The sequence below is a fragment of the Polyodon spathula genome, chromosome 16, assembly GCF_017654505.1.
Source record: "Polyodon spathula isolate WHYD16114869_AA chromosome 16, ASM1765450v1, whole genome shotgun sequence".
In the NCBI taxonomy this organism is placed as follows: domain Eukaryota; kingdom Metazoa; phylum Chordata; class Actinopteri; order Acipenseriformes; family Polyodontidae; genus Polyodon; species Polyodon spathula.
Window position 1 is genome coordinate 7,036,901 of NC_054549.1, and position 15,315 is coordinate 7,052,215.

General features: G+C 41.8%; 1 protein-coding gene across 4 annotated transcripts in view; it reads right to left on the reverse strand.

Moving 5' to 3' along the window:
• The window catches only part of LOC121328834 (serine/threonine-protein kinase mTOR-like), a 78,204-nt gene that overhangs the window by 6,257 nt on the left and 56,632 nt on the right, over positions 1-15,315 (reverse strand). Inside the window, exons 30-41 of one of the 4 annotated variants that reach the window (XM_041273925.1) lie at positions 12,607-12,746; positions 10,728-10,828; positions 9,614-9,729; positions 7,117-7,194; positions 6,917-7,024; positions 6,034-6,159; positions 5,513-5,644; positions 4,211-4,326; positions 2,651-2,768; positions 1,601-1,642; positions 968-1,165; positions 316-416 (exon numbers count right to left, since the gene is read on the reverse strand). In XM_041273925.1, the coding sequence (XP_041129859.1) occupies positions 316-416; positions 968-1,165; positions 1,601-1,642; positions 2,651-2,768; positions 4,211-4,326; positions 5,513-5,644; positions 6,034-6,159; positions 6,917-7,024; positions 7,117-7,194; positions 9,614-9,729; positions 10,728-10,828; positions 12,607-12,746 (1,376 nt within the window). Of the gene's footprint in view, positions 1-315; positions 417-958; positions 1,166-1,600; positions 1,643-2,650; positions 2,769-4,210; positions 4,327-5,512; positions 5,645-6,033; positions 6,160-6,916; positions 7,025-7,116; positions 7,195-9,613; positions 9,730-10,727; positions 10,829-12,606; positions 12,747-15,315 lie in introns of all 4 variants that reach the window. The other 3 variants (XM_041273924.1, XM_041273928.1, XM_041273926.1) reach the window with 3 other exon arrangements.

Below are 15,315 nucleotides of genomic sequence, written 5' to 3' on the forward strand. Positions count from 1 at the left end.
AATGATACAAAATAAATTAAAAAAAAAAAAAAAAAAAAAAAAGTCTTAAGCAGTTGTTTCTCTTGTAATGAGTTGTCATATCGCAATATAGCCACTAGATGTCTACCTCTCTCTAACCAAGTAAGCACCTATCTTACAGCATAAGAAATTAGAGTAACCCACAGCTCCGTGATCTCTCCTAAACACACTGTGGAATGGAATATTAGAGCCCCATTAGCTTTCAGGACACAAGCCAGTTTGAAGATGAATAAAGGGGTTGGAGGATGACTCCTCCAGCACGGTTGCCTGGCTGGACTGAGCCGGGGGGTGTCTTACCGGAGTGTGTCCTGCAGGTTGTTGCCCCGGGACAGGGCGATGGAGCGGAAGAAGCCCTGGACGGCAGGGACGGCGTACATCAGCAGGGTTTTGGACAGGTCCTGGAGGACAGGAGAGGGGACAAATGGACAGTTAACCTCCAAATCATTTAGTCAATTATTGAAACGCTTGTCTAAAATATATATATATATATGTATAACGTATTATATAACGTAAGGCATAACTGGAATCTGAAGCTGTGGCATTGAAAGCTTCCTCATATGCTTTACTCCTGACTGGAGAGACTGCTGTTAGGTCAATCCTGAGTCTTTCTTTTGCAGCATAACTGCCCAGTGTCAATTGTGCTGAATTACATGGTTGTATTTTGAGTAACACTACAATCTCGTAAGGGCTTGGCTAAAAATACCAAACCTGCTTTAATGGGGACATGACATTTTTTCAGGGTAATCCAGGGGTAGAGGGATGCTCCATTGCTATAAAATGCTTTAGAAAATCTCTTCTTCTGGCTCATCCAGGCTGGTTATCAATTGATCAAACCCACCCCTAACCAGAAACCCTAAATCAATTTAATTATTAGTTTTCTTGAAACATTTCAATCTTTGACATTCACCAGGATTCCTGATACGAGGTTCCCTTAACACACCGACTCTACCTCGTTGACCTTCTTCTGCAGGGGCGAGGGTGCGGGGCTGTTGTCGTTGCTGTCCGCCTCGCTCTCGCTGTTGCTGGCCTCGCCGTTGGCGCTGGCTCCGCTGGCGTGGCGCAGCTTCTTCTTGTCGTCCCGCCCCTGGTTCTGGTGCTTGTAGTGAAGTACGGCTTCGAAGTTCATCACTGCCCACGCATGCCAGGCCTGGGACATGGAACAGAGAGCACGGCATGACAATCACAACACACTGCACATTCAGAAACAATCTACAAGAGGCTGCGCAAGAAAAATACAGATAAACTGCCATGACACAGGCAGCGTTGCAGGGCCACTGTCGACTTTCAGATATGTTGTCTTGCCCATCGTGATTATCCCACGTTAATGAGTCACGTGAGATAGCCCCCCAATACATCACAGGCTACTTCTTGTATTGCAAGCACTTACTTATCCAACCCCAGTAAACGAACACCATTAAACCACTGTGACAATTCCCAGGCAACTATTTCTAAAGACATTTTTTTTTCTTATCTTTTTCTAAACCCCATCACCACTGCTGCTGCTGCGGGTAAGTGAGATTTAACAAGCTAATCTTTACAGGCGTAGCCTTTTAATAACATGCTATTAAATGGAGATTGTTACCTTATAAGCCCATGTTGAAAATATCAGCTCAGAGGGGGTTTCCTGTAAAATGTTGTTAGAATAACAAAAACAAAACAAAAAACAAAATTTGTAAATAAAGGTGACCCCCGCTTTGTGAAGTTACTGAAGGACTAGTATAGCAGAAAGCATGCTGATCTATGACCTTCTATTGCAGTAGCTACTGTACTAGCAGGAGCAGGTCTGTCTATTTGTCTAACACAAGTTTTAAGGAGGGATATGGTTTTTTCTCAGCTTTTCAGTGTAAACAAACTGGACTGTCAATGCGATTTTTGTTTTCTGAACTATAGAATAATGTATTAGATACACTATTGGAACATGCTTCAATGTGAATTCAAGACATGGACTTAGAACGCTGCCGCCTGCAGAGCAATGAGGCGATTTTTGTGTGTGTGTGTGTGTGTATGTACTGCTATGGCCAAAAGCTTAGCATCATCTAGAATTTTAGGATTTAAAAAAAAAACAAAAAAAAAACACTGTATTTACATCTATTTAGATAATTAAAACATCATTTAGATCTTTTATTTAACATCATGTAATCAATGAAAATCACAAAAAGTCTACCGGAAGCCATAATAGTAATACAGTATTTCAAATGTCAAATTTTTCAATTTTTGTCCTTTTTTCATTAAGCATTAGAAAACTACAAAGCAATATGTAATTCAATATGTTATCGTAACATTATACAGCAGGTTTGACTTTATGAAGCTAAATTAGTTAATTATGTTATAGGATGATGCAAAACTTTTGGCCGTGTGTGTATGTATTTTTGAATGCATGTATCTATGTCAGCATGTAGCTTACTAAATCACCAAAAGGGTGTCACGTCTTTCTGTACAGATGCTGCAAGAGGTCAAAACGTTAAAACATGAAATCTCTGACAATAGTGGGAAAAACTTTGATTTTAAACTTCGATGAGACCCATAGCAACAACAATAACAACAACAAACAGATGTAATTGAAGACAAGGCTTCTTCTAAAAGCAGATACAGACGGCGCACACAAGAGGGCGCCAGCATGTCTGCCGCTCACCTTGTACCAGTTGCGATCGTGCTCTGTGGAATGGCTGTAGTACTTCAGGACCTTGGGAATGGTGCTTTCGTTGATTCCCTGAAGGCTCAGCTGCCACTCACCCAGCTTCAGGAAGCATCTGACGAGAGAGAGAGCGCGAGACAGAACTTTTACCAAACAGAACGCACACACACTCACCTCCCAGCTGCTGGGTCCCAGGAATCAGAAGATTTTCAATTGGGGGGGAAAAAAAAGTTTAAAAAAAATGTGATCAGCAAAACCTGTATACACTGTTTAAAGGGTATTAACAAGAGACGCTGGGAAAATAACGTCACGCTTCAAATAAATCAAGTTCCACGCGGTTCTTGACATTTCCAGCCACAAGAAACGACTTGTGCTGAATCGTACAGAGGAAGTACTTCATAATATGAAGCCTTTTAAAAACTCATTAGGTTTGAGGATTCAGTTATGAGTGCTGCATTTTTAAAGCCATTCTGTAAGCACTCAACCTCTTGCTCTGCAAACTTCACCCCGAGATGGATGTCCCTTCAGGATTTCTCATGTAGCAGAGCAAGGCAATGCTGGTGCAGTTGTACTGTTCATGGAAATTGAACTTTGAGCAGCAGAGGGCTTAGACTTCTAAATGCTGAATTTATCCGAGCTGCAGAGATGTACATTTACTTTGCATTTAAATATTAACGCTCTGCAGAATATACTCTTTTTCCTATGGACTTGAGAGAAGAACATGGACATTCAGGCCCACAGATCATACTCTTTCCCAAATGCTACTGCTGAGAATCGTGCAGTGTAAATTACTGAAATTACACAGATGTCTTGCACATGCTGACGAAACAGGAACAGGTTGGCTCACAATCCCTTAAGGGGAAACAGGTGTATGCGCTTAGGAATCGAGTGCGAGACATTTACCAGGAAGCCACTTTTAATCATCATAATAATTCAAACAAGTGATTTTCTGCTTTGCAGTATGAACGTGGGGATTCATTTTGAGATGGTTAACATAAAAGAAAAACAATCAATATGGCTGTATACCCAGGACCTGCCACAGAATTGTTTGTCGGTTGTTTATTTAACTTTGGCTCTTCATGCAGAGTGAGCTTGCAATAAACTCTGTCAGTTTGCATTACGATTTTTGCAATGCATGTTGAGATTACTGCCAAATAAACTCGCATTCACCTTCAGCTCAACTCGTAAAGCATTACACATTCCATACACTAAATATGTGAGATTATAAAGACGACCTAACTCGTTAATGTATGGTATAAGTTAATGATGCTTACCTACCTTTGTAGTGCACGGCAGGGGTCCTGCGTGTGTTACCAATGCAATCTAGACTTTGAAAGACCTATTCTTAAGCTCTTAATGAGAAATCCAGTATATATACACACAAGACCTTTAAAAGCCCACTGAAATCAGACCCATATTAACACTGTTGATTTTTTTCCTTATAATTTCCACCATGGAAGTTAAGCATCTGATTGGTGCCTGTTTTCAGGGACAAGGTGGCAGGCAGGTGCCCAAGTGTGTGTGCACACCCTGTCCGCTGCACAGTGCTTCACTCACCTGGCCATGAGTTTGTGGAGCTCCAGTTTGTGGTGCTGATCCTCAGCTGCGATGGCGTGCTGGGCTTCCTGCTGCATGTTCTGAACAAAGTGCTGCATGTGCTGGAAGGCATCGATCTGATGAGGGCAGAAACATCACCAGACATTATTTAACACCACCCGCTTGAGCACTCAAGAAAAAACAAAGACAGCTTGACAACCCCTTCATTACACCGATGAGTCGTCGATTTCTAATGGCAAGCCCAAGAGTTGTGTGTGGATGCACCTCTCCAAACACACAGAAGCCGATCATCAAGAAGTCTTGCCAGTGGTTTGATACAAATGATTTATCCAGGGTTACAAACATCATATTTTGAAGGAATAACACCCCTCCCCCTCTGGTCATAACACATAAGAATGCAGTTTCTTGTTTGATTAGAGAAGTGTGGGTTCAGACCTAACAAATACCTGAATCATGCCTTAGGGGATTACAGCAACAGTTTCATGATGACAACAGCTGTCAGCTAGGACCCCTGGAGTACATTTCACACAGTCTCCAACAGACACTATAAGCAACAAGCTACCTCAGTGAGACACTTCATATATCCCGTTACCAAAGCCCTGAGCCACTCAGACTGCTCTAGGGCGTGGGTTCCTCATCGCTCAGCACTCGGGGATAGTTGTTATTTCTTTTTACTGGGGAAGGGAATACTACGGTGCTGTAATCTTCAACAGACTAAACACTTTGCTAATGAGTGCAGCACTAGTAAAACTACCCTTTAGAGATGCTACTCTGCTTTCTTTAAAAACACCAGGCTGAAACTACAAAGCAAAGCTGTAAGAAACTTTGTGTAAGCGCACCATATGGACCAGCTATAAATAATCAGCATCTGACTCCTCCCTTTGAGAGCTATGACTGATACACAGTGGAGACAAAAAGTTTATATCTTCATTATAACTCAAAAGACATTTGTCTAATTCAAGGGCGGTCACATTTGGTCCTTCCACTCCTGGTCTTTGTTCCAACCCTGATCTAAATATAACCAATTAAACCGCCATCCAGATCCTGAAGGAGTTCATTATATCATGCTTCCTGTCAAACCTGGAGTGGAACAGCCCTCCAGGACTGTGATTGGAGACCCCTGATATATTAAATTTGTGATTGTGATGTAAAAGTACTTGAATGACAGGGTTAGGAATAAACTACCTGCACCACATCATGCGGTGATTAGATGCAATCCCATGTTTGATACTACCACGATTGTACAGAAATGAATGAATGGAGTACAGCAGTAAAGTGCCCTGCCCCTGCTGTAAAGCCTACCTTGCGTGTGCTCTTCCACATGTGCTTCATGTACGCGTAGGTGACGTGGGGGTGGACAGTCGGCAGGGGGTGGTCCAGCTGTTTAGAGGGATCCACTCCGAGCAGCAGGACAAGGGTCTTGTGAGCCAGAGCCTAAGGGTCAGAGGATCAGGGCTTTACTTGCACAGCTTTTAACTATCTCTGTGCTTTACTGATACACAGGATCATTTAGCTTAAAAGATTTCCTCTTTGCGTTTTTGAATTCCAAACTGTAAATCACTTATTCTGGTGTCTGCAACTTAGTCAGGCACCATCAATGTGGCAACTGCAGTAAACGTCTATACTTACAGTTGTACTTTAGAATTCTGATCTAGTGTTTTGAAGTAATGGATTTTCTATTTTATTTTAGTGACATTTTAGTAGAAAGAGCCTCGGCTACCAAGGATTTAACTAATACTAATATTACTATTAATGATGTCTCATGGCTGAGTCAGTGCACTAGAGCTGGTCAGTTTTCGTGTCGACATTCCCCCTCCGCTCACCAAGCGTCCGCTCCTGCCACAGAGGCTGGCGTATTTGAGCCACGTCCTCATGTCTTCATGCGGGCTGATAACCAGGGAACGCACCATCAGGATCCTCTGCCAGTCCTCCACGATTCTCTGGCAGCCCTGCAAGCAAGGGACAGTTCACAAAGTTTAGACGAAACGGAAGTCAAGTGTTCCTTGCAGTCAGAAACACCAAACAAGTGTTAAGGGAAGAATAATAATTTAAAAAAAGCAACTAAAATCTAATTATTTCTGTTGAACTGGTTTCTAAGCTACAGCGAAGGGAACTTTCTTGGCTAATACTCTAATGTAAAATCAACAATAAAAGGGACTTCTTATACTTAGACAGGGTCAGAAGTGCTGTGCAGCAGAAAGATACATATAAAACTAAACAATAAAGGGGAAAATTGTAGGATTGTATTGCGACAACTTTTTTATATTCTTCATACAAGTATGCATCTGGCATTTAGTGTGTTTTAAAGCTAAAAACTCCCCTGGCTGCAGGCGACAGTTGTTACAGCATTACAGCACTGAGGACCAGCATTATGTAACTGTTCTGCTTCCAGTCTGTCTGGCCTAAATCAGCACATGCAAGTATGGGAATAATTCATAAGAGGAAGAAACTCTATAAAAGCAAAAGGATTTGAAATCGTTGTGAAACTAAAAGTCCATGTGGACTGGACAGGGCCACTCTTTCTCCACGCCTATCAAATGACTGCAAAGGGGGTCCAGTACGAACAGCGATGAACTGTGTGAAGGGTCTGTCCATAGAGGGCGAAGTTAAGACCATAACAACAAATGTCACTTCCGACTCCAGGGCTGAAAGGTGCATGCGTTCTCCCGCTGCCCCTCCCAGCCCCTCGATCCTGCCCCCAGTCACCTGTAGGCGCTCCCACCAGGTCTCCCTAATGATCTCCCTTCTCTCTGGAACCAGTTTGTACTGGATCACCTCCTCCAGCTCAGACAGCATCTGACACGACACCATGGCCTAGAAACAGAAACACACATACAGAGCATGGTTATTATTTTGTGTTTATAATGTTGCTCCCCGTTCTTGCCCTGGCAAATCTTTCTCCTCACCCCATAGGCCCGACTGTAGCTCTCTCCAGCCATGGCAGTCAGCTCAGCATCCAGGAGGTCTCTTGCTTTGTCAATACACTGAAATAAAAACAATTTGAAAGATAAAACCACCACGTGGCAGCTAGGAAAATGAAAAATGTGATTCACGAAGATGATTTTACGTCATATTTTCCAATGCAGTAGAATAACTTCTTTAAAAGTGTGTTTAAAAGCTGAAAAGTGTTGATATTTATGAAACTGTTCTAAAAGCCCTGTCTAAATATCACGAGAGGCCTGGAGCCCATGTTCGCTGTATGTATTATTATTTATTTCCACGTGTCTTTCTTGTCTTGATGCTGTTGTGTTGACATCATTGTTTTTGAAAAGCAACAAAATATCCATGACCATGACCACCATGGGAAATCTATGCTAACTTTCCCGTACGACCTGTACATGTTTAGTTTAAATGGACGCATTTAAAACACAACGTTAATGAAAAACAGATACAAACACCTTTAGTTTTAGATAACATCTGCTTGACTGTCATTCTGGGACTGTTTTAAAAAATAAAAAAAATCCCTACTGTAAAATAATTTCAGGTTTGTTTTGCTTTTCTTAATGTGGCTGCTTTGAGAGCCAGCTGGTGTGGTGGGAGTCTGGTTCGGGTGCCTGACGGGCATGAATTACACACTACGAGACACTGTAGAAAGTACAGATTCCGGCACACAATGGGCTGTCACATTACATTACATTACATAGTATAGAAGCAACACACTTTGCATGTGGGGGATGTAGGCATTCATTTGAGGCGATTAACGCCAGACTGTATTTAACATCTGCACAGAGCAATGCAGCATGGGTCCCAGGCCTGTCTGCCTCTGGCTAGCCACCGCATACCAGACATTTTACTGGGAGCAGTGAAACTACTGTCACCTGTCTAGGAATCTCTATATATAGATCATACCAGCTGAGATCTGGATGCAGCTCCATTACTTGTATTTCACATTACCGGAATAAAGCTGGTGGTGTTACTATAGCACTGTATCAAAGGGATTGTGGTACACTGTGATTGTGGTTTTGGGGGAAATAACCCAGCCTGTGCAACTTCAGAGTAACAAAGAAATGTTTAATATAATAGTCCCTCTTTGTACGCATGTTTCGTTTTGTGTACTATGTTGACAGTCCAGTTAGTTTACAGTCCAGATCATTTTGGTGGGACACAAGCCCAGTCAGGTAAAAACCTCCTGCGATCTATGGAAAACACTTTGAAAACGAATGTACGGAACACGGCACCTTTAAATGATCATTTCTGTTTATTGCAATGCACACCGAGTAATTTAGAAAGACTTTATTTTCAAAGTCATGCAAGCATGCACGCAAGCTCATTAAGTTTCTGTTGACCTTCAACTCTAGAAAACTTTGCAATCACTATTTATTTATTTATTTATGTTTTTTTTTTATTACATTCATTATTATCTAATTATGGTTTCAGACTTTAGGCTGGTTATAAAACAATAAAACGCCCCTGAAACTAAAAGAACGAAAAGTACGTCGCTGTAGTGTACTTGTGCTTTTGTGCTGTGAATGCTGTGGTCTAATTTTAAATGAGCTACTTCTGCGGGTGTCTCCACATATCCAGACGTCATTACCTTTGGGCAGTATGGGATAGAACAAGTGGATGACAAAGACATTCCATCTGCCAAAATCTGCAGATTGACTCTGTTTTGAATCTGTCCGTTTATCTTGATCATACGTTTTGCAATGTTAATGATCTGTGCAGGTCTGCTGTGTTCTTTTAGCTCTTTCTCACTTCTCCACAGCGCCCACCTGGCAAATGCGTTCCTAAATTCCTCTGTATGAAAGCTCCAGAGCAGGGGGCCAAATACTTGCCCAAACGAGTGCCCATGCTCCAGTGGATGACAAATGTGGGCTTCTGCATTGAAACATGCATAGAGAAACACAATGTCCTTGCTCAGCATCATCGCAGAAAAATCTTACATTCAGTTCAACTATGCAACACCATAATTGGCAGCTAATCTGATGCAGGTTATATGCTGAAATTTATTATTATTTTTGTTTAATTTTATATCCAAGAAACTCTGGTGCAGATTTCTTTTTTTTCTAAGCCTTCAGTCATAACGTAGGTCAGAGAAATACTCTTTTATTTCAAATACACTAAAGAAAGCATCAAAACCCATCGAATCTAAGGATTTCCGTTGCCTTAGAGCATCGCTAAAGGCAAACAGATGTACACATCATGATACCTTTAAGTGCAACAGTGCGCAACTTCCAGCAACAATCCAGTACCGGGCTACTTGCATTCCACAGGGATCTGTGAGGAGGAAGTTTCACTTCTGAGCAAAATTCTTCTGGACCCAGATGAGACGGACGGATTGAAATACCAAACAGTCAAGTTAAGCACATAAGCGGGGCCACCGGCCTTGGATCCTATGTGGCTATGAGGCTTCTGAAACAAAACGGAAGTCATCGATTGGTTGGAAATGCTGCTGCCATGTACCTGCTGAGCCAATGAGAAGAGATCCTGATGCAGAGCCAGGACTGCCCTATAGAAAGCCCCGTCATGGGTGTCTCTGGGGATCATGCAGGTGTACTCTTCCATACTGTCCCAGTGGCCTGCAAGCAGAGGGATAATGATTAATCACATGATAATGGGGATTGCCGTGGTTATATGGAAATGAAGATGTGGGCTGTAAATTTTATTAGGAGGGGAAGTTATTATTTTTTTTTATTATTGTGGAGCGCAGGGATATTACTTTCAGCCACTGGCATATCATTTCGAGTTCATACATATATTTCTACAATGGAAGCCAAATTCAAAATCTAATGAACTGGAGGGAGGCCAGCAGAGCTGACTTCACCTTAAGAGCGGCCTCGCAATAAAAATATCAGGTGGCACCTGCTACGATAAGCAATATTAAATTGGATTTTGTATTTGCATAACTGCATGAATTTAAATCATGCTCTGTCCTCCTCTGACCTTTATACTTGACTGGAATTGAATTGTAACGCATCGTCTAGAACATGTTTTATATTATTGTTGTTGATCTTGGACTCCACTGGAGCTAGACTCTTTAAAAAAACAGATTTCAAATCTCAGCGAAACTTGGGTAAATAAAATTTTAAAAAATGAAACCCAATGCCTGCCTCCAGCTCCCTTAAATGCAGCTGCTCTGACAAGAAAAACAACAGAAAAACAAAAAGCATCTGCTCTTTATAAAAGTAAAAAAAATATTCAAAACAGTGGCTTGCTCAGTCTGGTGATTTCTTCATGTACATTTGGAATGCCCTGACTTGGAAAGCTAAGGGGTATGGTTCTCGGCATCATAGAAAGTTAACTTTCTATAAAATAGTTACAATGTGTATGCTCTTGAAGTTATTATCATCGTTAAAGCTGCTGCTGTATTGGGAACACTATAGACCTGACTGTTCATCCTGCGGCATCAGTGACAATGCAAGCTTGGAACACTAAATGCAAGCGATGGAACAAACTGTAATTCTGTAACAAGGAAGACCGCGAACCACCAATCTCAGCAGCTGGATCTGCAGCCCTGACCTCCAGAGGGGGGGGGGAGGCAAGTTAACAGAATGGGTTTCATGGCAGAGTAACGTACCCAGGCCCCAAGCAGCTGCAGCCGCCATCCGGGCCATCTTAGCTTGAGTGTCCTCGCTGACCAGAGCCCATTCCTCGCAGCACTGCTGATGCAGCTGACCCCTGGAAAAACAACCAGCGCAAACGCCTCCTTTAAAATGGTACACACAAAGCGACCCGGAGACACGACTTCAAACTGCGCACAGAGAGAAGAACAAGAGGGCACGAATGGAAGCTGAGGAAAAGTAAGAACAGAAGGCAGGAAGCACTTTTTTTTTGCAGTTATTAATTTCTGGAATAGCCTACCAGGTGAAGTAGTAGGACCTAAAACACTGGGAACATTTAAAAAATAATAAAAAACATTTTAAAAAAGTCTTGAAAAGAACCTGTCCTCAAAGTGGGCTGCATATGCTGAAAAACTAACCAATGATGTGATTACTTTGATTTTCTGATTACATGATGTCATCCTAAAATTCTTGGTAATGCAAATATTTTAGCCATAGCTGTATATTAATTAAACCAACCTAACTTAGGTCGAGTTTAGCAAAAGAGCTCCCTGTCAGACAGTCCCCTTGCTTAAAACAGCCCTGCTGTTCTTATTTTCATTTCACCCTCCATTGATATTATATATGTCGGCAGTAGCCAGCAGCCTTGAGCACGGTGTATTTTATGACAGCTGGTAAAACACTTGAGTGCAGTTCCAGGAACCAGTTAAATAAACCATCTGCAGGTACTGCTGCTGCATGTACAGAACCACTGCCTTCAGGAAACTGCAAGCAAGCGATTTCAGGGAAGACTTATTTACAGTCATATCAGCAGTGCGAGAGAACGACATAACTACTCACTGATTTACCGTTGAAAAGTACTTTGTCATGTCACGTTGTTGCAATATATCCGGCTAAATCAGGGTAGCTATGTTGAATCACGGCTTGGCTCCTAATCTTAGCTGCTAAGAGCCAGCTTGTCTGTGTTGCGGTTCTCCCCCAGTCGTCTATCATTATATACAAGGAAGGGAATAGACAGTTTAAGAGCCAACTCAATAAACGTTTAATCTGTGAAAATGTTTAGGAAGTTACGCATTGAAGCCATAACACACCAAATGTGGAGGAATGTTTATTTAGACTGACTGAACACATCGTGAATTGTTTTCAGTTTTAAATCCTCAGAACTTTTATTAATTTGGTTTGGAGGCAATTTGCCAGTGGTTTGCACAGTACTATTTACAAATGTATCTTTAAAAACGACCTACTGATATTTAGGTGATGGGAAAACTTTTGGCCACATCTGTACATACCCGGTCTTCCAATAATGATTTCTGTTTACACAAATTTGTTTTTTCACTGTACCATCAAAGATAAGAAGGTCACCTTCTGTGAAGAACTACAAAGCAAAGTCTTTTAAACAGACTGCTAGTTGCCAGATCTCACAGGCATGCACTGCCTGCCTTCAATAGGCTCACATTCCAGACCGACTGCTTCTATCAACGTTTACCCAACTCAGATTTGGCAAACATTGTGGTGATCCCAATCGTTATCTGTGCGTGCCACTGGATGATAACATTATGCAAGAGTGTTGGCACAAATCAAAACAGCCCTGACTCCATTGATTCTAGACGGATCCGTGTTTTGCTCCGAGCGACTGTTTCTGTGTTTACTTTCCATAAGTCAAAACACAAATTAGATCCCTCTGAAGATGAGGTATTGTTTAAAAAGAAAAACAGCAATTAGGAGCCAGTATTCAGTAATCAACATTCGTTCATAAACGTGAACCATCAGTTTATGTTGACTTTTAAGGAGCTGGCAGTTGTGGAGCAGCTTGCTTTACACTTATACCATTGCAATTGTCTTCCTCTGCTGGTATAGAAGTAGAACTGGTTCATGGTGAATCCTGACCCCACTCACCATTCCCCTAGTGCCTCCAGGCAGCGCATTCTCCCCAGCATCAGCTCAGGGTCCTCCTTGTTCATGTCAATCTTCTTATCATATGCCACCAGAGCATCTTCCCATTCGTGTAGCTTCTCATACCAGGTGGCCTGGATCTCCTGGGGAACAGAAGGGTGTGAGCATGAACACGCTGATAGCACTGCAAACCCATTCATAAACTCAAAACCAGACCCCATGAACACGCTGATAGCACTGCAAACCCATTCATAAACTCAAAACCAGACCCCATGAACACGCTGATAGCACTGCAAACCCATTCATAAACTCAAAACCAGACCCCATGAACACAGTGATAGCACTGCAAACCCATTCATAAACTCAAAACCAGACCCCATGAACACGCTGATAGCACTGCAAACCCATTCATAAACTCAAAACCAGACCCCATGAACACAGTGATAGCACTGCAAACCCATTCATAAACTCAAAACCAGAACCCATGAACATACTGATAGAATTGCAAACCCATCCATAAACTCAAAACCAGACCCCATTCATTTTAGAGATGATGGCCAAACAGTAAAGCCGCATGCAGTACATCAGTAACTAAACAGACATTGCAGGGGGCGGGGTGGGGGTGGGGTTGCTGACAATACCTTCTTGTACAGCAAAAGGGCAGTGCTTTCCCAAAACAGCGTGATTTTTAGGAGGCTGTTAAAACGAAGCAGCCTTAGAAAACCTTCCCAGTTTTACAGCCCTAGTTGTTCCACACTTCCCTGCAAGCAGCCCAGTCAGCAGCAGAACGTGCCTGGCAGTAGCGGATCATCCAAGATAATGCATCATAAATCACATGGCTTTATTTGGACCCCATGCTGTTTCTTTACGATGATGTCATGTTCAGAACCATGGCAACAGTGTAAAGGGAGCTCCAAGGGCAACCCCCACCTCCCCACCACACACACACATACATACAATGACCTCAGCAGTTAACCTCCCTTTGAAGTTTGACGCAAGGTGGCCACCAAATGATTATTTCTCCATTGTAGACACACACCCAGAGGTGTCAAGATCATTAGTTTTAATTTTGGAAGCTTGGAGAGAGAACGCACTTTGTTCCTTTGGTTTTTAATATTCAAAAGCGTTGTTTTCCTTTTTTTTTTTTTTTTTTTTTTTTTTTTTTTTTTTTTTAACGGTTTATGTCCTATACCTGCTGGAGAACACTTTTTGACCGAAACCACCATGTAATCCTTGGTAAACTACACAAGGTCACCAAACGGTATGGAAAAGCAATAACGCTTTCTTCATCAGTAACGAAAGGACAGTTTACCAAGGCTTCACTTTAGGAATGGGATTGATCAAGCCAGCCCCTAAAACCTCCACCGGGTCGTCAAAGAAATCTTTTGACAAAAAGCTAATTAAAAGGCATCCTGGAAATTTCATTTTCTGTCATATCTCTATTAAAAGTCAGGGTCTTAACCTTAAGCAATGTCTAATGACAGGAATGGAGAGAATGACAATGTGTAATGATTGGCACAGACTCTTTCAAACTGGAAGGTCTTGGGTTCCAAAACTCTCCCTAGAGCGGTCTTAAAGACTACTGTTTTCTTTCCAGGGTCAGATTATGATAGAAACCTGCTCTGTTACTATAGGGACTAGAAGTTGCTCACTGGTTCCATTAATCATAGTGGAGAAAAGACAGACCCCACCAGTGAAAGCCAAATGAAAATTTGCCGCATGAATTGATACAGTGGTCTGGTACCATTGTTCCATAAGCAGTAGCATCCAAGTTTGTCTGAGCTGTGTATTAGGGAAATTTTACTTGGCTTTTTTTGTTGTTTTGTGTTGACTTAATCATGACATCAACTTAAAAAAAAAAAAAAAAAAAAGTTTGACATCCAAAGATCCGTTGCTGTAGTCCTTTTAGCTTAAACAAGTCAACTTGGTTGAAAACTCCCCAATACAATGTAACACCAGGCAGCCGGGACCCTTTGAGGATATATCCCGTTAGCGGTCACCTGTTTCATTAAAGAATCGAGTCTTCCCTTTCTGACATTCTAGGAGGATGACGTCAATTTTTAAAAACAGTTTTCTAACTCGTAAATAAAACGACAACGTCTGTCTCTCTCTGACCCCACCGTGATCCAAGATTACCTCTCAGCTGCCTACAGTCGGACTTCATGAGGAATTCACAGCAATAAAATCTGGTCTTGACCTCGGTGGCCCTGTAATGTGGCATGCTCAGTCTGGACCAGTGATGTCATGTTTTGCTTTTATATTTTCATGAGCCATTGAAGTTCCATCACTAGCAGCATGAAATCTTTAACAAACCTCAAAAACACAGGCTCTGCTTTTAACTACGCAATAGACCACATCTAATATAATCCCCTGCTTACCTGCGAGACCTGTAAACATTTTGTCTGAAGCCGACTATGCATGTCCATGTATCAGGCATGTACGTAATACAGTGCAGCTGCCACCTTTTAAGATGCAAACCTAATTGCATTTTTACTGAGTTCAAAGCCAAACCGAAGAAATTGCTTAACTTTAGTGGTGCACTGTAAAGAATGCTCCATTTGGTTACAGTAATGTATTTACTCAAATTCCTACAAAAACTAAAACTAAAAAAAAAAGAAAATCTTTAAAAAAATTCAGTCAGATGCTATTCATGCCTCTACATGCTGTGTTCACAGAAAATGCTGTCCATTTGGTCATTACTGTTTTATAACA